The 26,030-nt window shown below is 31.3% G+C and overlaps 2 protein-coding genes across 2 annotated transcripts; both read right to left on the reverse strand.

The window, feature by feature from the left end:
- Positions 1-11,893: 11,893 nt before the first annotated feature.
- On the reverse strand, positions 11,894-13,231 carry LOC133291658 (aspartic proteinase CDR1-like). The gene has a single exon (XM_061489959.1). It carries the CDS (start codon positions 13,229-13,231, stop codon positions 11,894-11,896), a length of 1,338 nt encoding a protein of 445 aa, XP_061345943.1.
- A 4,103-nt stretch (positions 13,232-17,334) lies between these two features.
- On the reverse strand, positions 17,335-17,571 carry LOC133291630 (uncharacterized). The gene has a single exon (XM_061489919.1). It carries the CDS (start codon positions 17,569-17,571, stop codon positions 17,335-17,337), a length of 237 nt encoding a protein of 78 aa, XP_061345903.1.
- Positions 17,572-26,030: the final 8,459 nt, after the last annotated feature.

Consider the following 26,030-nt stretch of genomic DNA (forward strand, 5'->3'; position numbering starts at 1 on the left):
TATGGGGCAAAATTGTGCATTTAATGATAAAGTTATTAAAGACTTTCCATTTATATATTTTTTTAAAAAAATAGCAGATTCAAGAATAAAGCTTAAATTTTTTAACAATAATGAGCAGGAAGATTCGAGAACAAAGATGTATTTATATGTATATATAGCATGGTAATACTCTAAATATTATTAGAGCATGGTGAGGTTTACTCTTGTGATTGTGATCAGTGTTATTAAACTCGACCCGGACATTGACCCGGTCGGCGTACTGCATTATTGGGTCATTGATCGTATCGGTTGATCACTTGTTGGACCGGTGGATCCGAAATTAAATATATATAAATATAAAAATATAAATATTTTAATTATATTCTTTATATCTAAAATGAGTTAAACAAGCTCAAAAATTATTTAATCACACTTTAACAAGTTCATAAAACACAAATAAATAAAAATGCACGTTATTACTATGTCAACTTAAATTGCAACTCAGAATCCTCATAGCATACCTCACAAGTCTCAACGATATTCAAAAAGCCAGATATTGTGAACTCATATTTTTTAAATTCATCTACACTGAAATGACATATGTCACGTTCTCTTGATTTATTGTTCCGCAATTTTCTTCAGTATTGGAAGCTGAAATTTAAGGTCATTGTAGAAGAGTATATTACTAGCAAATAAAATTACAAAAAAATTTAAAATGAGTTCTGCATTTTTTTTTTGACAAGATGAAACAATTTTGATTTTTTTTTTTTTGTATATAAAAATGCATGACCCAACTGGGTTACCGATTTGGTCGAATTTGACCGAGTCCGATGCATGGCCGGTCCGATACTTAACTTGAACTGGTTCGCCGGGTTTCGAATTCCGGCCGGCTTTCACAAAATTTATATTATATGGTTCAAAATTTATAGAATAACTTGAGTGACATCTAGATAAGATGTCAATTAGCATACTAAATAATTGGTATTTCTATTTTTTATTATGATAAAAAATGGATAGTAGTTATAATTAAAGATTCTTTTAAAATTGATTGTTAAGTAATAAGTAGCAGCATTTTGATATAATTATAACTATTTTTTTTTTGGAAAATAAAAAGTTTAAGAGAGGTTAGATAACAGTATTCCACCAGGATCATAAAAGACCTCCAACCTCTTTAAGAATTTTCGGGAGGAATTACATATTATCCATCAACAAAGTACTCACATCGATCAGCAGAGTTTGAACCCATACCCTTATGGGATATAAACCAAACCTTAAATTATAACTTGATGAAACCCATATTGATAGTTTAGGTTATTTATATAGACGAGCATGAACCTAATGATAAAAAGTATTGAAAAGATTGTTAAGTAATATATTACTAATATTTCTACAGCAAAGTGTTTAGGATTTAGTGTTTCAATTTTTTATTTTATTTTTTACGAATATTTGAGATTTTAATTGTAGACATTTTTTTTTTTGGTAGACTAATTGTAGACATATTTAGCACTTATAGAGTAATAAGACAAATTTATTTATTTTTTATGACATTCATGAGTTACTCCGCGGAGAATATGTGTTGCCTTGCAATATATTTTCATATAGAACAACTCAGTTGCTATTAAAGGTAAGTTACATAGTTTACAAAAAAATAAAAAAGATAAGTTACACAGCACGAATACAAATACACTTAATTTGAAAATGACACATAACAAATAACACGTAAGAATATTAAAATGGGTCAATTTTGAATTAGCAAATTAACACGTGACACAATATAAATTTTTTTGTGCTAATTTTTTTATCAACACAAATACAATACGATTTTGTAGACGAAATAACCCGAACGCAAGTTTTTTGTGTTATGTTCATATCGTGTAAACAGATCTTGTTATCACCCCTAATTAGTAGCTAAGTCATTCTCGTGATTTTGGTCATGCTTTATTTGCGTATCCTCAAACATGCATAACTTTCCTACTCAAAGATGATGCTACAAAAAAGTAATCTTCACCGAATTGATGTCGTAATCTTTGTTTATTGTTTGTCTAGAGTCATGTCTTTATTTATTTTTTTTATAAATATAATGATAGTTCTAAGGTTTAAATTTATAAACTTATGCAATTTATTTAAATTTTTCATCACTAGTTCACTTTCATTGATTTCATGCCTTTTCTTTTGTAAAAAAATAAAATAAAAATTATCAGTTTTGATCTTTGTGTGTTTTTTTTTAAAAAAAAATTATAACTAGAAAGTAATGAGAGTTTAGATAAAACTTTTATGTTTGTTTTAATTAAGAAAAATGATATTTAAAAAAAATACTACCTAAACATAAAGTCATTTTCATAATAGTGTAAATAGATTATTTCTATAGTATGTACTTCAAAAATTTGTAACTCAATGTTAATATATATATGGGAAAAACTATTCTTACGTCACATGACATAAGTTTTCTCTCCTACACACCTTTCGATAACTGTGCCACCTTTTTTTTTTTCAAGTGGTGGAGCCCACTAGTTTGTCTCTATGACATGAGATAACTATCTCCTTTAACATGAGATTAATAAAACTATATATATATATATATATATATATATATATATATATATATATATATTGTAACACAAGTGAATTTAGAAGAGAAAATTGTAATACCCGTGTATACCGGGTGTATTATCATTAATTATAGCATTAAGCACAACAAAAATCAGAGTAAATAAGCTAGACATGCGAATAAAATTTTTCTTTTCTTATCAAGGTATCAAGTTCAAATGATGTCCACACATCTTTTATTTGTATAACAATCAAAAGAATAAGCTCTTTATTCATTCTCCGCATCAAATTGTCATCACTAATTAAATGTTGTAAATTATATGACCTTGCAATTAACTCTCATATTTTACTATATTAAAGTAGACATCGTGGGCTTTTCGAAAAGATGTAACATTAACCAATCAATTAAGTATAGCCCGAGTTATGCAACTCACAAGTTGGTCGCTCCAAATCGAACTTCCAAAAATAGAGTATCAAATTCAACATGGAACCAGATTTAATCCACACATCCAATTGTCTTAAGATTTGTAGGGTTGTAGGTCTTGGTTTTAGCTTCGCGTAGGTTCAAACCATGCTCAATTTGGAGCTCTGTAACTCAAGTTATGACCATTCTACTAAAGCATGTTAATGTTGATTCGGGACAGCGGGCTTTAGCGCTCTCCAGAGCGCTTCAGCGCGTTATTCGACCCTTTTTTCTTTATTTTTAAAGCGCTTTAGCGTGCAACTCCAGAGAGAAATGTAATTTCCATGCCACTTAGCACGTTTTAGCGCTTCCAGAGGCACTTTAATGTGCTCTCCAGGATAGGAGAAGTTATTTTGAGGCTTTGAACCCCTATTTCTTAGACCAAAACACTACGAAGGTACCTAATTGATCATCATTCATTTTTTTCTAATGATTTCCAGCATTAACAAGATACATTTCTTCAACATCTACAATCATTATCTTGACATTACATAATCATGAATCAAAACTCATAAAACCATTGGCATTAAGCCATTACATGGTAGTTTTTACATAACCATCGCAGCGATATGTCAAAATAAACATTTTCCTTTATCAAATGAGGATCAAGTTAGTAAAAAATGATTAATAACATTATACAACATCATATGAAGATACATCAAATCCTCCAAAATAACATATGAGACCATGTCTTCTCCACCTTGACATAAATGCATCCTTGCCAAATATGCAATTTTTACATGATACAATATACAATTCCGAAAGAGATCCTAGCATGCTTTCATGTCAATTGATACAAAACCATAATGCAAATATCCTCAATCCCTACTCAGGCCTCTGGCCATGCGAAGCATCGACAATTTCACTTGAGTACCTGAGAAATAATCCCCATACGGGGTGAGATACAAGTTCAATAAACTTAGGGACATTGGAGACTTCTCCAACCCTAAGCTCACTTCCATGACATTTTGGCATAAAGACGTCATCATCCAACAACTCATAATCAACAACATACATTTATGCAAGGTGTATCAACACCAACCACGTCATTCCTCTGGTCCATCAGCCATCTTTGGAATGCTGGTATAAAGCACAATAGAGTCATTCTGTTGGCCGCTCACCAATATACCAGAATATTCATATGACACTTTCAAGAGAAAGCCCTCAAAGCTCGGTCTCTCAAGATTTAACCACCAAGAGTTAGTCCATGGAATCTAGCTCCAGGGAAGTCCATATTTATTCTAGTGGTCATAGAACTCATCTAATTATACGGTAACACATAGCACATTCATATTCACAATCTCAAGCAAATATTAAGACCCAATTTTAACAACAATGTACATTCATGTTATACAAACCATCACTCCTCATAAAATATGGTGAAACATCAATGGAAAAAATCATCACTTCTCATAATAACTTATAACCTTGTGAGAGGTAAAACCGTAAACTCTTTGTACTAAAAAAAAAAGTAAACACTCTTCTAAAAAAAAAAGAACTTTTGTAAAGACAAATTTGCAAATCATATTTTCACATTAAAGGCAACTTTTGTACGGACAAATATTCATCTTCCAATAACTACCCTATTCCACAAACTACTCGCTATAGGAGGTATTTCCCAGTACACAAAAGCTTATCTATATATAATAAGCCCCTCTTAAATTCTGGTGAAGGATTAATCACACAACACATTTTCTATATACAATTGCTTCCTGTAGCAAATTTAACACTTTTGCCCAATGTAGAACTCATCAACCAAAATTTAAGTACTATTCACTCAAAGGACACACAAAAACCTTATCATAATTATCTTAGGTTTTGTTGCATATATATATATATATATATATATATATATATATATATATATATTGGTAAATTGTTGCTTATATATTTAATTAGCCCAAAGTCATTAGTTCTTTTGTCTACTTTAATATAGACGAATCTCTTTAGGTATGATCCACTAATGGTGGTAATGTGATCGAATAGGCATAATGGACTTAATTGATATCACTAAATAATATTAACAAAAGCTCTTAGCACTCATTTCTTAAAGGTGGTGGTTGTCTTTTATTAGTAAGGGGCCTATAAATATTATTATAACATCCCGCATAAACTAATGGCTTCCTTTGGTTTCAGAATGCAACAAAACCTCGTCTGCATAATTTTCCTTCCTATTTTTTTTGGGATAAAATATAAAACAATTTTAAGGGCTGTTTGGTATGGGGATTTTGTTTTGATTAATACTAGAAAACGGGGTAGGGGGAAACAGTTTCCAAAGTTTGGTATTAGCAACAATGGATGAAATAACCGTTATACATAGCACTATAGCATTGATAGGATAGAGTGATTCGAGGTCTGTAATCAAGCAGGACTATTCCTTTCCAATTTCAGATGATATGAAATAAAAAAACAATTGCATTTGAATGTACGCAAAGGGGATTGTGGGATGAGGATTCGATATTTTTGGCATTGAATGTTAAACGGAAGATACTCCTTTTAGTGACATAACGCATAATTTTGTTGTTGACAAATCATATTGATGAATTTGATTACATTAACAACTAAATAAGTTTTCGAATTCATCCAAAGATATAAACCCCGTCATTAGTTACAATTATAATTTATTTTTACATTGAAATACATCACTATTGAATTGATTTAATATTTGAGCAAGCGTTTAAATTATTATTTAGCATGACGTTCTATATATATCATATTATGAAAATCAATTGTTTTATGTGTTAGCATTTTATTTTAAATAATAAAAAAAACAATGATCCATTGAGAGAGAACAATAAATATGAGATGAGAGAAACGGAAAATTAGTGAGTATATAATACTTTTGATTGTTTATTTTTCTATACAGCAATGGAATATAAATTTAGTGAATAAGCAGCAATGGTTGAAATCAGGTTTTATATAGCACTACAGCAGTAATGGATAAGATTGACTCAAGGTTTGTAATTAACCCAAAATTATTTCTTTTAAATTCCATATCATATGATTTTAGCATGATTCAATATTAGCAATTAAGAAAAGATTATTCATTTCCAATTCAATTTCAGAGTGATTCAAGGTTTGTAATAAAACGAAAATTATTCCTTTTAAAAAGATTTTCCTGAAAGTTTACAGGCTAGTCTTTTAATTTTTTTTAATAATATAATAAATTTATGATATATATTGTTTACTTAAAGACATAGTTTGAGATCATGATTTGTAAAATAATCTTCAAATTAATAGGATTGATGTTATTTTTACAAACCATAAATATTTATTTAAAATATAATATTAAATTAAATTAGTAAAGAAAGTGAAAATTATATGTGTGTGTATATATATATATTTTTCATGTGATATTTATGAACAATTTCATGTGATTTGTATGAACATTATTTCATGTATTGTTAATGAAAATATTATTTCATGTGATGTTTGTGAATAAGAATTTTTATCTTTTAAATTTCAGTATGGTTTGGGCTTACAAATTTTAGTTTATAATTTGGTAGGCTTTTAAGGTCGTGTTAGGTTTTCTTGTTTTTTATAATAGACCATACTAGACCTATAAATCAAGCATTTAATAAACTAATAGGCCAGTATAGGCTCTAAATGTTTTACATAGGCTAAGGCTATCAAAGTCAAAGTCTGGCCTAACTTGACCAATTTACACCCCGAGTGGGTTGGTAATAGGTTTTTTTGGTAGTAAGAATATCTCTCCTCATGTTGTAGGAGATAAATTTATCTCCTACACATCTATCTATTCTGTTCTAATTAAGAATCATTCTTTGAAAATTTTGCTGATGTGCCGCTTTCTCCATCAATATACATTTTTGTATTACACTACTTTCACATGGATAATTGTTAAGCCTATTAATCAATGTTATTAAACTCAAACCGGTCATTGACCTGATCGAGGTACTCAACCCGTGGGTCACTAGTTGAATCGCATGACCTGATAAGTATATGCAAATTTATAATTTATATTAAAAAAATTTACAAACATACTCAAATACGGTAAAAAATATACCAATTCCAAATATTCTAATATGAAAAATTTATAAACATATTCTAATATTCCAAAAATTTATATTGTTATTTTCCAATAAAAGATCGAAAAAATATATAATATTTGTTGTACCTATATATATATATATGTGTGTGTATAGGAAGAGATCAACTTATATCAGTGTAAGAATAATAAGTCTTACACCTAATTTTAACTGTTAATTTCTGTGCATATAATGGTTAAGATTTATTGAAAATTAATAGTTAATTAATGATTGTGACCCAATAAATCTTAACCATTAGATGTACGAAAATCAACGGTTAAGATTTAATGTAAGACTTATTATCCTTACACAGGTGTAAGATGATCTTGCCTCACTCTCTATATATATGGTAAAATCATTTCTGCAGCCGCTTTACGTACAACAACGACATGTGTATGGTTGTGATTCCCCACATTTAATGCTTTTATCATTTGTATTAGGGGTGTTCGCGGTCTGGATTGGATCGATTTTGGAAGCAAAACTCATCCGATCCAATCCTTTCGGTTTGATCATGTAATCATCCATTCGGTTTGAATTTTTTTTTAAATCCGATTCGATCCAATCCAATTTTTTTCGGTTTGGATTGGATCGGTTTTCGGTTTTTTGAATATCCTAAAATTAGTTTCATAATTATTGTGCAAATAACATATTTTGTATATATTGGCTTTGTAAAAAAAATTTGAAATACGAAAATATCAGTAAACGATACTATAGTTTTTTTTTTTCAATGAGATATGAAACTCTACACATGTAAAATTTTGTTGATGAGACGCGACTAGATTTTTTCTTGGATTTATTTGATGAATTAATGGGTCTTGGGTTTAAAAATTATTGGGCTATGATTGGGAAAAAGACTAAATAGGTAGAGGAGAATTAATATATTGGATCGGTTTGGATTGGATCGGTTTTCATCAATCTATTCGAAAACCGATCCAATCCAATTAAATTTTGCGATTTTTTTTCGGTTTTCGATTTTTCGATTTTCGGTTTATTCGGTTATCGGTTTTTCGGTTCGGTTTCAGCGGTTTGGATCGGTTGATGAACATCCCTAATTTGTATGGTTATGATTCCCCGCATTTAATACTTTCAAATATATATATGGCAAATATTTGATTCCTCGTGAAGTACTCAATTAGTACGCCACCTTCTTTTAAAATCATTAGCCAAATTTCGCTACTGTTCTGCGTACCTTCTAAGCCATCCATTGCTCACCATTAACTCTCAATTTCACAGCTAATAACATATCCTTATTATTTATGCTTTTTTTTCTCTCATTGACAAAATTATCTCTTTTCAAAATTTTCATTAAAAAAAACATATATTATTTGATTTCTGGGTGTTGTATACGTATACATATCTTGTTCTTGCTTGTTGGGCATGTGTTTATATCTATGGTTATTTATTTAATTTGATTGGCTTTCAGTTGTTTGATATTTCTTTTATATTTAAGTATCATGGTTGTTTAGTCTTCAAATAAATACTTTTGTGCTCATTTTTGCACACACACAGTCAAATTATAATAAAGTAATAAAAAAGTAATATAATTTGATTCAATTGATTGTTTTTTATATTCAACAACATAGTCAAATTATCGATATTTTAAATTGTGTTCAGCTATTATACTAAGTAATTATAACCTATAATTTAGAAAGTGCATTATATTATTTTTTTAAGGCATAATAGGCTTGACAAGCCAGGCCAAACTTTTATTTAAAAAAAACAAGTCAAGATAGACTTGAAATAATTTACATAGGCCTAATCCATCCCGACTAAAGTCTGCATTGACCAGCTACATTTACACCCTTAATTATTCATTTTCTCAATTCTCTTTATTATCAAGGGTCTGTTTTCATGAGGGGTTTTTTTGTCGAAAAGCTACTTTTTTTTAAAAAAAAAAAAAAACACTTCTCAAAAAAAGTTTATTTGAATGCCTCATTTTAGAAAAAAGGAGAAATCATAAAAAAAAAAAAAGCAAAAAACCTGCTTTTCTTGAAAGCTAAAAACTTTAGCTTCTGACAAAAAAAAGAATTCAAAAGCCAAATATTTTTTTGAAAAACTAATTTTTTTTAAAAATATCCAAATAGTCTTAACTTTTATAAAAAAAAAATTATTTCTAAAATAAATAAGGCATAAAAAGTAATCTTTTTGAAAGCTATAAGGCATAAAAAGTAATCTTTTTGAAAGCCCATCTAAAAAACAGGCTCAAAAATTTACAAACAAAAAAAACAAAAACAAAAAAACAGGCTCAAATTAAGTCACCGTAAACCTAAAGCTGCAACTCAAAACCACCTAGACTAATAATTTGAATTTCTATCCGCTTGTTCTGAGCCCAAGATAATTTAAGAGTAAACAATTTTTTAGTACCCGAGAATATCTACGAAGTCTTTTTTAGTCTCTGGCAATAAAAAAAGATCAAATTGGTCCCTGAAATAACAAAAAAAGGGTCACGTTAGTCCTTCTGTGAACTCCACCGTAAGGCCAAACTAATGGTGCTCATGTGGCACGTTAGTGTGATGACGCGGCTTGAAGAAGAGACGACGTCGTTTAGGTATCTTTTAATTTTTTTTTTCTTTCTTCTTCTTCTTTCTTTCACCCATTTCCTGGTTTCTGAAGGATATTTACTCTCTCTTTTTTTTCCTTTCTTCTTCTTCTTCTTTCTTTCTTCTTCTTCTTTCTTTCTTCTTTCTTTCACCACTGCAGTTGACTATGCAGGATGTGTTGTATCTGGATGAGGGCATGGAAGAAGTTTCAGAAGTTTACCCTATAGATGGCAACGGGATATCCCGTTTGCTATCAATCTCCCCACGCTCATCATCATCACCACTATCGCCGGATGAGGTTGTTGTGCAGTCATCAAGTCCACCACCTATGCTGACAAGAGAAATGTATCCTGTGCCAAAAGAAGATGATAAGGAACTTAAGAGTATACCAGAAGATGAGGCTCCTCCCAGTATTTCAGTTTCCCATGCAAAATAATCTTTTTTTCTTTCATAGCTTAGCCTTAGATGAGATTGTCTTGTTTCGAGGAAAATATGCATGCTTTGTAACATTTATTCATTTCTTCTACCTTTCTGCAATGTGAGGAAGAGAGTAAAAACACATATTTGTTATTTTAAAATTATTGACCGATAACAATTTGTTGGATCTGGACTATTCCTAATATGAAAACTTCATTTAACATTTTATATGCATTAAAGAATAAGAAAACAGGGTCAAGTGTATATGCTCACATAAAATACTCCATCAAAGTAAAGAAACAAAGCATTAGTAGACGTGAGAATTGAGATGGTCACAACATAGTTATAAGCCAACTCATTTCTAGAATCGTACATTGTTCGAAACACGATAACAGTTTAAATCATGATCCACTGCAGCAAATTATTACATAAAGCATTTTTAACAATTCCAAATAAATTCTTTACTTTCTTCTTTGTCAGAATAAGACATACAAGAATTGAACTGAACTGAACTTAGTATTACATCCTCATCTTTACGATGTAGTTACTTGTTCTGTTTTAACAAAAATACATTAACGTAAAATATGTAAATCACTTTCATGCTTAAAATTGACGGTTGGAGTTGATTGTAATATTAAGACATGTCATCCTTGACATTAAAGATTTTCTAGAAAATCCAAATTGTTTCATTAATCTACTTATAACTCGGCTCGAACAAATTAAAGATGAAAGCTTGCTTTCTTTTCCTGTGAAAATCCTAGATCATCCGCGAGAATTTCCATCACATAATCTTGGTCAAATTAACCATCACATAAATGAAACTAGTACCCACAGATTTATTACATGAACCAACCTTCCTTCCCATAGAGCAACGCTCCCTGTGGGTGTGTTTCAAAAACCACATTTAAATAAATTCGAATATGAAAAATGGTTAAAATTGCTTTGATTCATAATATATGACATCATAGACTTCCTGTGCAATTAGGCAAAAGCGACCTTCATTCCTTGCAAATGAAGAGTCACATTTAATTATATTTTCAATCAACTTCCTAGTTTACAGGATCATTTAGATACACTTGACCTCTTGCTAGTACATTATATGAATAGGTGACCAGTTTAATTATATTTAGCTGCATTCATCTTCTCAGAGTGTCCCCGCGAATGCCTCTGGTGAATTTTACATGTGTTGACGTATGTAGATCAGGACTGCTGCTTCGAAAAAGTAAAGCTTCAAAGCAGAAAAAACTTCCTGGCTTGTATGATAAGATATCAGAATAGGATATTGCCAGGGACTAAAAAGGATGTTTAGTCATAATTTAATTTCAGTAGGTTTTGAACTGCTAATGTATTTGTTAAAAAATAATTTCGGTCATTTTTTGAATTTCTATACGTAATCTTATAATTTAACTTAAAAAGCTGCAACCTTTCGCCATTTGAGTTCATCCTTACTATAATTCAGCACAAAAATATAATTAGCAAAATTCTACAGAAATTTTCCAATGAAAAGATTTACTTCATACGTCAATGTATAATTTGAGGAAAAGTGTATTACGATTTGATGGTCATGGACAATATGCTATGGGAAAAGTTGAATGTGATGAGAGTCTCTTCCTTCATCAGACGTCTCTCTCTTCTTCAGGTTGGTCATATAAATGTTATAATAATGACCTTTGAAACTGATTCTTTGATGACCATTTATATTAGATCTTACAAAGTCAAAGTGATATTGAATTATTACTATATGACGAAAATGAAAACTTAACGGAATAGTTAGAGAACAGAGCTATACCAATTTGAAAAATTACATTCAATGTAAAGTCTCATCAAATAGCACAAAAATATTTTAAATTTTAATTTCTTTATTTTTTTGATCAAGCAATACATCAGAAGTGATTTGATGATTACATCTTAGAGCAAGCAGCACGCCTAAAGGACACAGTATTTTTCAACAAATCATAACCAATCAAGAAGTTCATCTGCGCTAAGCTTCCAAAGATGGCTCCGTCTGACACTGGGGCGAAAGCAAAGCACACTACATCTTCAGAGACACTAACAAAAGTGTTGAAAGAATCCAACCGAACGTTCGCGCCAGGAAAATGTGCGGTAATGATTGGAGGTTTAATTGTATTTGGTGGTGACATATAGCAAAGGTTTAGACTTGGATCTGCACTCTGAACACGTTTTAATTTGATTTGTGCCGCAACTTCAGCCTCCAATTTGAAGTAGAACTTCTCAGGTAGTAAGGTAAGTGTTGTGCCTGTGGTAATTATGATGTTACCTTTCTTATTACCGGTTGCGGTTGAAACAGTTAAAAGATCCAGTCTTCTGGGCCCCACACTCATTCCCATCAATGTAAGGTAATAGAAAGAAGGAGAATCACCAGATGCAAGAGGAGTTGAAACTGTCCCAGAACCAAACACCACAGCATTTCCCCCAAAATTTAATGTACTTGTGGATTTGGATTCAAAGAATGGCACCAAGCAATATGAGAATTTGAAATCAATGGAATGACCTATTTGGGAGATAAATGAGGATTTACCACGACCTAGGCCAACTATGCCAGAACCTTTTGTGACGAAGGTAAGAGAATTGTTGAAACCACAACCAAAGGTAATCTTGGGAAAGGAAATAGGGCGACCCGTAGTAGAGCCTAAGGTGAGTGTATCAACTGCAAGATTCCCATTTGAATATGATCCATCCGCATACAAGATATCGTACTCACAATGTTGTTTAGAACCAGCATTGGAGTCGCAAACGTTAAGATCAAATGATTGACATAGCCTGGATGAGCAATGAACAGTTTTGTAAGTCCTGGATTTGGAAGAATCGAATATTGGATTGGTTTGTTTGAAGCAAAATTCACAAGGTTTGCACTGAGACCAAATGAGGTCACTGGCTGTATCAAATTGGCCAATGATTTGAAAAGGTGGCGTACCAATTGAGTACTTCACGAGGTATTCTCCTTGAACAGAGATTACTTCAGACTGGGCTGCTTTTGGAGAAACTTTTGCTTGTGGGTAGAAACGGTTGAGACTGTTGAAAGAACGGTCAAAGGAATTGGTCATTTGCTGGAAAGGAGTTTCAGTGGGGTTGTAAAATGGAGATTCTTCAGAATCTCTGTGAATAAGTTCCACACTGAAGCCATTGTTGAGTGCTCCAGCGAGTGATATTCCACACAAGCAAATGATTAACATTGTGAGTTGTAGGAAGAGAAGGAGAAGAGAATGATAAGAAGCCATGTTCAGAGCGGAATGGAGTAAGAATGAATGAGACAAGGGTTATATATAGCACTATAGCAGTGATAGAATAGATTGATTCAAGGTCTGTAATCAAGCTAAGATTATTCCTTTCCAATTTCAGATTATATGATTTTATTTTTCAAATAAAACAACGATTGCATTTGAATGTACCCAAAGGGGATTGTGGGACGCGGATTCGATATTTTTGGCATTAAATGTTAAACGGAAGATAATCCTTTTCGTGAATAGTCATGCATGATTTTGTGTTGACTAATCATTTTGATGAATTTGATTACGTTAACAATTAAATAAGTTTTCGAACTCATTCAAAGGTATAAACCCTCGTCAGTAGTTACAATTATAATTTATTTTTACATTGAAATACATTAATATTGAATTGATTTAATATTTGAACAAGCATTTAAATTATTATTTAACGACATGTACTATATATAGCATATTATGAAAATCAATTATTTTATGTGTTAACATTTTATTTTAAATAATAAAAAAAGAATGATCCATTGAGAGACAGAGAGAAAAAGAGCAATGAATATGAGATGAGAGAAACGGAAAATTAGTGAGTATATAATACTTTTGATTAATTATTATTCTATATAGCAATGGAATATAAATTTAGTGAATAAGCTGCAATGGATGAAATCAGGGTTTTATATAGCACTACAGCAGTAGTGGAGAAGAGTGATTCAAGATTTGTAATTAACCCAAAATTATTCCTTTTAAATTTCATATCATATGATTTTAGCGTGATTCAAGGTTAGTAATAAGAAAAGATTATTCCTTTCCAATTCAATTTTAGAGTGATTCAAGGTTTGTAATTAAACGAAAATTATTCCTTTTAAATTTCATATCATATGATTTTGGAGTGATTCAAGGTTAGTAATTAAGAAAAGATTATTCCTTTTGCAATTCAATTTTTGGGTGATTGAAGGTTTTTCATTAACCAAAAATTATTCCTTTCCAATTCCATATAATATATTGTTTTAGAGTGATTCAAGGTTAGTGATTAAGAAAAGATTATTCCTTTTCAATTCCATATCATATGATTTTGTTTATGAATTAAAAGGGGATATTCTTATTAACAAAAAAAATCTACTACCAACTCACTATTTATCTAATCATCATGTTGAAATATCTCCCTCATGTATGTAGGAGATAGAATTATCTCTTACAACATGAGAAAAAGTAATCTCAATGAATTAAGGGATTAATATTTTCATGTTGTATACATAACAATATATGAAGTTCATGTGAGGTCATTTGAAGAAAAAGAGATAAAAAAAAAACATAGGCCCACTTATAACCATCCAAAGGCCACTTTAGGGAAATTTAAATATGAAATCCTAGTCTTGTGAAGTGCATACATCAAGGAACGGTGACCAAAGTGCCATTGTTCCACAACTTATTTTCCTAAATGCCACGCCAACAGTGCAATTTCTCAATATGCCACGCGGACAAGTTCGCTACAGTGCCCAGCGAACTTGGTAGCCAATGATTTCGTTACACGTGGCATATTTTGACAGGAAAAGTTGACTGCCACGTGTCCAACTTCGCTACGACTGGTAGCGAATTTGGTAGCCAATGATTTCGTGACACGTAGCACACTTTTACAGGAAAAGATGACTGGACAAAGTTCGCTACCAGGGGTAGTGAACTTGGTGTGCTAGGTGGCACAATCTCATTGCCCGATCAGAATTAATGTTTCAATCACAATAAAAAAATAGAAAAAAAAGGAAAATAACAATTAATTATAATTAATGTATTAATCACAATTAATGTACCAATCACCAATCACAATTAATATATCAATCACCATTCACAATTAATTTTGATCACAATTAATATATCAATCACCAATCACAATTAATGTATAAATCACAATTAATTTTGATCAGTACATTTAATTGTTTGTGATATCATTGTTACAAATTCGAACGATGTTTGTGAGAGATAAAATATTTCAAATGAGGTGTCATTGGGTAGAACTCGAAAAATTATATGAAATAAAATAAAAAATATATAATTTGGATATCTGAATCAAAAGTTATGGCGCTCCGAAGTGATTGGTGATTGGTACATTAATTTTGATTGGTACAATCAAAAGTTAATCCTATTTGTACGCTAATTGTGTTTGATGCATTAATCGTGATTGTTAATTGGCACATTAATTTTGATTGGCACATTAATAAAATTGTCATTTTCCTTATTTTTCTGTGTTTTGTTATGATTAATACATTAATTTTGATTGTGCCACGTGGCACCTAGTTCGCTTGGACATTCAGCGAACTTGGTGCATGTCAGACACGTGGCACACCTAGTTCTCTGCATGTGGCAGCGAACTTCTCCAATGTGTCAGCATTTATTGCAACATAGTTCGCTACTGGGAGTAGCGAACTTGTTGTCCACCAGAAACGTGCCACGTCAGCAAACCAAGTTCGCCGAGCACTGTAGCGAACTTGCCCGCGTAGCATATTGCGAAATAACACTATTCGGATGGCATTTAGGTAAAAAAGTCAGTGAACAGTGACATTTTGATCACTGTTCCATACATCAACGGGTAGAATGCAAAGAAAGGAAAACTTACCCTAAACTAAGAAGATATGGACTACGGATTCCTTACAGAAAATTTTGGAATAATGCACTACGCTTTCATTTAATTTTTTTGCTGTGAAGTTATTGAATAAATTTGATCATAACAATTCATCGTTAATAAATTTGTATCAATTGTGATAATTTGAATACCATCACATGTTAATTAGATGTAATTGTTTTGTAGTCCTAATCAATCAAGATATATAAAATATGGAGGAAATGTTTGTCATTTTAAAGATATAACTTTGTGTTATTTTAAATCTTAATCGTTGATTTCTGTCAATCAACGACTAGGATTTATTGGATCAAAATTATTAATTAATTAGTAATTCGCAATAAAACCCAATAAATTCTAACTGTTGATTGACGAAAATCAACGATTAGGATCTAAAATTACACAAAGTTATAACATTTAAAAGGACAAACTTTTTTTCCCATAAAATATAAAAAAACAACTTGAGTTTTTGCTAAATTCAAATTTATTCCTATAAATATCAGGAGTCTGATTAATTAAAACAATTACTTTAAATCCAGGTTAATCAATTTAGTGCCTGTTTGGTATGATGTATAAAGCCTGATAGTATAAGCTTATACAATACGTTATGACATTTTAGTTATTTAGTGTGACCATCGTATAGTATAAGCTTATACAGAAGAGGTCCCTTTAGGGCATGTTTGGTGCATAGTATATGATAAGACCTGATAGTATAAGACCCGATAATATAAGGCCTGATTGTATAAGACTTGATTAAATTTTAATACTATCCATTTTTTGGCATGACATTGTATAAGATAATGTATTGTGTAAGATAATACTATCTAGTGTTGGGTAATGCACGGTATAATACTAGATAGGATAAAAATAAATATTTTTGACAAAAATACCCTTTAATAAAAAAATTATAAAATTTTTACAAATATGTCATGTGATATTAATTTTTATAAAAATCTATTGATGAGTATGTCAAAAAGATAAAATAATTTTGTAAAAATAAAAATATTCAATATTTAAAAAAAATTCATAATTAATATATATATTAACTTAAAACAAATTTATTGTGGTTTTAATGTTCATAATGTGAATAACATTTTTTTTAACTTAAATAAAAGGGATGAAAACATAAGAAACGCCAAATATAACAAGATTTTTCTTATACTCATCAAATTCTCTGAATGATTTAGATGTTATTTTCTTGAACATAAAACAAAAGTACAATATTATGGGAATACATTAGCTCATAAGACATTATGATATTGACAAAAAAGTTACCGAAGCACAAAACAAGTAAAATCACCAAGTGTACAAAACCAACAACTAGTAAAAAAAAATTGTCTATATGTAATAGCAAAATTAAAAATTAACATCAGTTCTAGATTATACAAGCACTTTTGAATTGCCCACCATTTATCTCTTTCACACACAATTTGATACAACCATAATACAGCTGCAACAACTCAGGCGAATTGTCTATATGGCATACAAAAATTATCTACTTGAACAAATGAGCAATATCAGGATCATCTAAATCCACATCCAACCACCCATTCAACTTGATATATTCAACATAATGATATGGTGGTTTCATTGCACGAACACATCTTGGAGTAAAGCCGTGAATTACTGCAACATCTTTGGCAAGCCATTTAACATATGCTTGATCCAATGGAGGTACAATCTTAAGCAATATCACATCTTCCCTTTCTTGCTTCCCCACTTTGTTTCCCATGGCAAAATAACCTAAATCAAGATTTGAGTTGTAAATGGCAAGAAGATTCAAATGACAATTTTGAATAATAAAATCCCCATTCAAATCAAAATCAGCCCTACAATTTTCAATTTGGGAGTGTGATAAGACAAGTCATAAGTTAATTATTCATAGGTCCCAATTCACATAGTTTGCTTCGCATAAATCCCTGTTAGAATATTAGATATGATATGATTAGATTTGATTAGATATGATTGGATTCTGTCTTATCCGTAAATAGTCTGACTGTATTCTGACTGTATTAGGATTAGGTTTGGATTAGGTTTGGGCCTTACACTTAAGCCCATTAGGGTCTCTATATATTGTAACTCCTTGACACAGATCAATACACAACGTATTCTTTTACATTTATCTATCCCTAAATTAAAATACCCATTTTCTTAATCGAAAGCAAAGCAACAATTGAAAGAAATCAATTTCAAAATTAAACACAAGGAATTCTGAAAAAATGTCAAGTGGATACTCAAAAAGAAAAATCGAATTCGAATGGTGATTTGAAAACATAGCACGAAAAACCAATAGCATATGTGCTGATATAGAGCGCATACCTAAGCCGCCACTAAAGCAGAGCGAATTGGATCTGTGTAGGGTTCAGCGATCTACTTGCCAAGGAACTATTGGACAATGGAGATCTTCTGGCAACCCTCAATCTGAAAAAATCGTACATTTTCCTTAAATCCTTAACCGAATACAGACCCTCACCGCACAACACACTATTGGGTTCATCCAAATCATCATCCCCTTCGTCCTATCATCTTGCACCCCTCTTCGCCATCTGACAAGCTCACTCCCCTGGTCGATTTCTCGGCAAGGAACATGTCCAGGTCCTCAATGACCACGATCGATTTCGATGTCGTTTGGAGGAGGAGGAATTTCATATTCAAATCGCTTGGAACCTTGGACAAATAGACATCGTATACGTCGTAGCAGAGGAAAAATGGAAGGGTTAGACTGGGAAAAAGACAACGTATACGCCTGTTCGTTGTGACGTATAAGGCATGATAATATAAGCTTATGCTATATGTTGTTTGGTGTGACCATTATATAGTATAAGCTTATACAACATAATCCTTTAATACATCAAAATGATGTATAACTTAATCCGGCCTAAGAGTGAGGGATAAGGCCTGATAAGAGATTGATGTATTAACATCGTTGACCAAGGTAATTCTCAAAAATTAATATATTTTTTAATATTAATTTATTAAAATAAAAATTAATTTTCAATATATTAATTTTTAAAATATTGAATATTTTTATTTTTATAAAAATTAATTTAAATTTTGGACATACTGATCAATAAATTTTCATAAAAATTAATATCATGTGACATTTTTTGAAGAATTATATAAATTCTTTATTAAAGGATATTTTTATTAAAAATAATTATTTTTATCATATATAGTATTATACAGTACATTACCAAATACTAGATGATATTATTTTATACAATATCGTGCCAAATGATAGATAGTATTAAAATTCAATCAGGTCTTATACAATCAAACATTATACTATCAGGTCTTATACTATCAGACCTTATCTTATACTATGCACCAAACACGCCCCTAATACATCAAACCTTATCAGGTCTAATCCCACCTCTCTATGCATGTTTAAGTTATACATCAGTTTGATGTATTAAGTAATCTTGCGGTATAAGCTTATACTATACAATGGTCATGCCAAATAATTGAAAATGTCATAATGTATAATATAAGATTATACTATCAGCCCTTATACATCATACCAAACAGGTCTTTATATATCAAAATGATGTATAACTTAATCACGCCTAGAATGGTAGAATTAGACCTGATAAGGAGTTGATGTATTAACCAATGTAATTCTCAAGAATTAATATATTATTTTAATAATAATATATTAAAATAAAAAAAAGTTTTTCAATATTTTTTTTCAATATATAAATTTTTAAAATATTGGAGATTTTTATTTTTATAAAAATTAATATATTTTTGGATATTTTTGGACACACTGATCAACAGATTTCTATAAAAATTAATATCATCTGATATATTTGGAAGAATTATATAAATTCATTATTAAAAGGAACTTTTGTCAAAAATATTTATTTTTATCCTATCTAGTATTATACAGTGCATTACCAAACATTGGATGATATTATCTTATACAATATCATGTCAAACATCGGATAGTATTAAAATTTAATCAGGTCTTATACAATCAGGCCTTAAACTATCAGGCCATATCTTATACTGTGTACCAAACATGCCCTTAGATCAATAAATTTTAGTAGTTTTACTCATTTATTAATATGAATATTAATTTATATCTATAATTTATTGTAAGGAAAAAATTTGTCATTTTATTCATAAAATAATTATGTGTTTAATTATTACACAACTTTGTGTCTTTTTAAGTGAAACTATTGTATTTTAGAGAATTTTTACATTATCTTTCTTTCATAATATTCTCCTTTTCTCTCTCCTCATATTGATTTTGTGGAGAAGATAAAAGGTAAAAATTCACTAAAACACAGTAGTTTTACTTAAATTTGCACGAGGTTGTGTCCTTTAAAATGACAAACATTTTTCCATTCATTTTATTCATAAAATAATTATACATTTATTAAAAAATAATAAATATCTATATTTATATAATATGAATTAATAAATTATATAAAATAGTTGAAATAGTAAAAATAATTATCAATAATATAGATTAATGTTTCTCCTACAACATGAGATATTATTATCTCCTCTAATCCCAATATAGATATCATTATAAATAGTCATGATAAATAGAAATAATTACTACATTATCATAATTAACATCAAGATAAATAAAATATTGCAATATTCATATACTCGGTTGATTAATTTTTTTGTTAAATTAAATAATTTCCTAAACTTATTAGTAAGGCACATTGTCATATCACATCACGTAAATGTGCAAGCCAATTAGCTCATTCTCTCCTCTACTGTCAAAGGTGTAAAATCTCGTATGCACCAGATGTATTATGTCTTTCGTGGTATTAAGCGCAGCAAACTAATTAAAAATTGATAATTTATCATATAAACCATAATTCAAAAATTCAGCCCAAAAACCATTAATATAAGACAAACAACATAAATACAACTCTAGCAGCTCATAGACTAATCTAAACTGCAAACTCGTCTTAGCTCTTTTAGTTTTGGTATTTTAGCACATAAAACTAGACATCAAGAGTGTTGGGTATGGCTCATACTTCGCATACTAATGAGGGCCCTTGTTGGTAGGGTCAGTAGAAAGGCAATTGGGGTCCCACTAGAGGTTTGGTAGACTGTGGGCCATAAACATATTGTAATTTTTTTTACTCAGTAGTTTGGGCTTGCGCCCATGAATAGTTGTTGTTACGATTTTCTAAATCCTATTTTATTTTCTCTTGTAAACTGAGGGACTTGTAACAAGTGGCGGTGAAGTGAATATAGTACAGACAAGCTTGACATAGCCTAATTGAGTGAACTAGGATAAATCATTGTTCTAAATCTACCTTCCATTTCTCTTTTGTTTTTCGTTTTGTGAGATTAACGATTTCCAACAAAGAGCTTTATAATGACACCTTATTTGCTGTATTTGGGTAGGAATTGAAAGAGTTATGATCCTTTCAAAATATTAAATTCCTGACAACAAGCTAAATACGGTTTCTGGCAGCTTCTGTTCCTCATTATACTGGGAACATGTTTGACATTCAAAATGATATATAATAAGCCCTGTTTGGTGAAGGAACGAGGAAATACGACTTTTACAAAATTGGACAGGACTCGGCAACATGAATTCTGAACTTGAGCAGTACTTACTCTTTCAAAAACTAGGAACGACTCACTAACTAGTAAATTCTAGAATTTTATGAGGTGAAAGTAGACATCATAAGTTTCAATTTGATACCTTACATGCCTCATTTAGTTGAGAATTGAATAAGTTATGGACTTTCTAAGTAGGTTACCATACTAAGCAAAATTAAAATTGACAGCATTTAGATGTACTTTGAAGGTTTGAGATTCTTTCCAAGCTCAATAACCCTAATTGACCATTTCTCATATGACATACATCCATCTAACTACCCACTAGCATAAGATACATAATCCATCCATGGATTCAACAAATAAGGCTTCAAGCTATCAATTTAAATCAAAATGCATTTCATACATGAATTCCAAGGTAACCATATGATAAATCTCATATTAAGCACTTAGATTGCAACATATGGTACTCAATTCAAATGAAATTACATATATCAAGAAATAAAAGCCTTGAACCCAAACTATACAATTTCTTACAAAACATAAGGCTATATAGAAATATGGCTATACAAAATGCTCTCCAACACACACACACACACATATATATATACATACACACACCATATAGCCAAATCCCAAAATATAAGAGCCCTAATGCTCTATACAAGCTTCTTGCCCTGAGAGATCCCACCTCCTTCATCTGGAATATCTGAAATGTCGTCCCCAAAAGAGGGGAGATATTCATATCAATAAACTCAGGGTTCATGGAAGACCCCTCCTCCCATAAGTTTACTTCTTACATGAAAATTTATTACACATGGTGTAAAAGCAACATGTATCTAGAGGAAAAATAGAAACGATTACTAGCATTACTCCGATGAGTTATCTCTCAAAGAAAGTGTCTGTATGGAACTTCCAAGATAACTTGTGCACCCAGTACACTAGGATCACTCTGATGAGTTATCTCTTAAAGCGAATATTTGTCTAAAGATAAATCCCCTAAGGAAAGTCCATACAATGTTCAATTGGCCAAAGAACTAAACAATCAAATCATCACATCAACTTTCAACTGCATATTAGCTTATCCACTAACTATGTAATGTAGACCCTAGCGCTTGTCCATTGTCTCACCCACTAATGGTACGATAATTCTATATGAATGCAATTATACCACCTAACTAACAAACCAACAATCATCCAATACATAACCATGGTGGAACAACAAAAAGGATAAATCCACAAGATCCAAGAGTTTACCTCTTGTAGTGGTGTACTCCAAAGCTCTCTCTTTATGTCCAAGAGGCCAAACCACTGAAATAACCCACATGCATCCGGAGTATTATCTATCATACATTGTGGTATTAAGTGCATCAAAATTCATTAAGATTACTTAGTAATCAAGTTACTTTACCTTACCACTTGAATTTGAAACTTACACATTAACATATATCTAGAAAAATAAACTAACTTTTCTTTTACTAATCATGTCATTAAAATTCATACCACAACTCGTTAGAAGTGATTTAAGCTTTACATGGCATAAGTAATTAATTTCTCCTTGTTAAGTAACCAAAACTTCAAATTCAATGATAGGTAACGTTTACCAACCAGTGGAGTTTGTAATCGATTACCACCTTGACATTAGCAAACTTTCTGTTTCTCCAGGTGAGGTAATTGATTACCTTCCAGGTGGTAATCGATTACTAAAGTAGGTAATTGGTTACTAAACTTGTGGTATTCGATTACTAGCCCTAGGCAGTAGCTCAACTTCCCTTCCCTGTTCTGAAGTAATCGATTACTGAACTAAGTGATCGATTACTAACTGGTTGGTTATCGATTACTAGCCAAAACAGAAGCTAAAAACCACGCCCCCTGTTTCAAGTATTCGATTACCAACCTATGGTAATCGATTATCAGTCTGGACAAAACCAAAATGGCAGCATTTGGTTGCACTATGATGGTTTAGGACACTCTCCAAAATTCATTTGACACATAATTTACCATTTTTATACATCAACAAGTGTTCCTTATCAATCTTAATGTCTATACATTATATATCATGACTCATTACATGAATATCACACTTAGATAAAATGTCCAAAACTTGTAACTTTCATTTACATAACTTTCAATCTAAGATAAATCATGAACAAGTACCTTTCATACATAAATACTCCAAGTACATAACCATAGTACCATAAATACATCTTTGGACATCAAGATTACATAATCCATATACATATTCTTATAATCAAATATATATTAAGCTTATACAAAATGTATCTCCATAATACAAGCTCCTCTAAGTTACATAGGTCATAATTACACTCTTGAATCAATTGTACATCAAAGCTAGTACAAAATATACATAATTATCATTTAACTCTTCATAATACATATGTCATGTGAATATTCTAAAATCTGATTACATATACATCAAAAAAATAATCAGAATCCATATGCTAAACAATCGAGCTCTAAGCTGGCTTCTTGCCATGTGATGCTCCAACACCATCATTGGAGGTACCTGAAATATAATCCCCAACACCGGGTGAGATAAAAATCTCAGTAAACTAAGGGTCTTTGGAAGATAACTCCACCCTTAAGTTCACTTTATGTGTATCAGCAGTAAAATTGGCATAAAGTAACGCCTCATCTCGAGTCGGTTAGTTAACATGCAATATGGTATTTAAAGCGCTTCTTACTTAAATAAAGTAGGGGAAGACTTAAACAAAAGTATCACCATTATCCTATATAACTATGTGACTTAACCTTTTTTTCCTTTTATTTTTCCTTACGTATTGCCATGCATAACTCATTTTTCACATTATTAAAAACTGTACAGTCTCATATCCATACAGAATTCCAACTCAATAAACCTGTGACCATAGCTAACAGTCAATGATTATCTAAATATGATAACTTGTACTATTTTGGATAGAATCTCGCAGACAACATAATAGCTATAAACTAGACAATCCAGTGATAATATCCCACTGTCATATCTTGTACCTGAAATCCAGAAAAGTTCAGTACAGACACATAACAAATAGTCCAACCAATGGACCTAGAATCCATCCATGGATTCATACAGAATATGGCTTCGTGCCAATAATCATATCACCTAATATATCATGTGCATATTCTCATACATATCAACATCGTTAGTATATAATGACATAAAGGTACCCACGCCTCAAATACAAACTATATAAGTCATATATACATATATGTCTCTCAAAATACACTACAATTATACAGATGTATGGTCACACATCATGCTATAAAAGAATATGTACAGTCATCCAAAATGTCATATCAAAAGTCCTATGCAGCTAAGACCTCTACTCCTGTGTAGGCCCTTTGCCCTTAGAGGCTCTTCTGTTATTGCTAGAGCACATTAAACAAGTCCCCAAACGGGATAAAATTCAACATCTCAGTAAACTCAGGATTTATAGAATAGTCTCCACCCATGAGTTCACTTCCTACATGAAAGGTCAGATACAGAGTATAGATAACATCATATAAGTATAACTAAATACGACATCCAGGAATATGAGTCCTCCCTCGGATAGTCCAGACAAAATATCCGAGAATATAAGTCCTCGCGGAGGATAACAAAGTCTTCCGAGAACAAAGTTCTTACGGAAGGCAACAGAGTCTCCGAGAACATAAGTGCTCACAAAGGATAACAGAGTTTTCCAAGAACAAAGTCCGTATGGATGGTAACAGAGTCTCCAAGAACATAAGTCCACATGGAGGATAATAGAGTCTTCGAGAATATAAGTCCTCGTGGAGAATAACAAAGTATGTTCATTGACCAAGAAGCAGAAATCAAGCAAATCAAATTATCTTATTCACAATCAAATCATCAGAGGTAGATATTAAATAATATATATACTGCTAAATTATATTATCCTTTAACATTTTTCCACGAAAAATTAAGAAAGAGAAATAGTAACCTGCCCCACCTGTAATTTTTTTAAGGTCTTTATGTCAATTACTCTTATCCCATTATCCATCAAAAGATTCATTCGTTCGTGGGAATATATGATGGTTCGGGTGCGCTGCGCATATTTGTTCACACCTTTGCTTTTTCAGATAAATAATGAATTAAAATATAATGCCTCATTTGATAAATAATAGGTAACTAGGGAACGTACGGCATATATTCTGCACAGGAAATCTGATTGCAGTTATTCTTAATCAATCTTCCATCTGTTTCTATTTCCTAACAAAATATAATGTTGGGTGGAGGACTAAAAACAAGGAATTTGTTACAGAAAAGCTAGCGGACAAAGGAAAAACAAAAAGAAAACTTGGTGGCTGTGACAAAAAGATAGTACAAAATGGTGAAAAAGAATAATTTGTTAATTAAGGTGCGACAACCTGGTCTAGTGGCCGGCACCACGCCAGGTACGATTGTGCTTACGTACGACACAAATTTGGCTGCTTCTCAAACTTTCACATTCTCATATCTGAAACCAAGAAACATTGCCTAGTTCATTGGAAGCTTACAAGCACTAGCTTACCACCATCCCATTCCCAATCTCATGCATGCATTCATGCCATAGTGGTAAGTGGTGACCTCGAGTTTTACCCAATTGCTTACATAAATGGGTTTGGCACGAGGCTTGCCACTTGCACTTGCAGGAT

Source organism: Gastrolobium bilobum, unplaced genomic scaffold (assembly GCF_033153095.1).
Source record: "Gastrolobium bilobum isolate Gb01-03AN ecotype WA unplaced genomic scaffold, APGP_CSIRO_Gbil_v1 utg1076, whole genome shotgun sequence".
Taxonomy (NCBI): Eukaryota; Viridiplantae; Streptophyta; class Magnoliopsida; order Fabales; family Fabaceae; genus Gastrolobium; species Gastrolobium bilobum.

Excerpts from the sequence above, each read along its gene's own strand:
- LOC133291630 (XM_061489919.1), bottom strand. The coding sequence starts at position 17,571 with ATGGGAAACAAAGTGGGGAAGCAAGAAAGGGAAGATGTGATATTGCTT.
- LOC133291658 (XM_061489959.1), bottom strand. The coding sequence starts at position 13,231 with ATGGCTTCTTATCATTCTCTTCTCCTTCTCTTCCTACAACTCACAATG.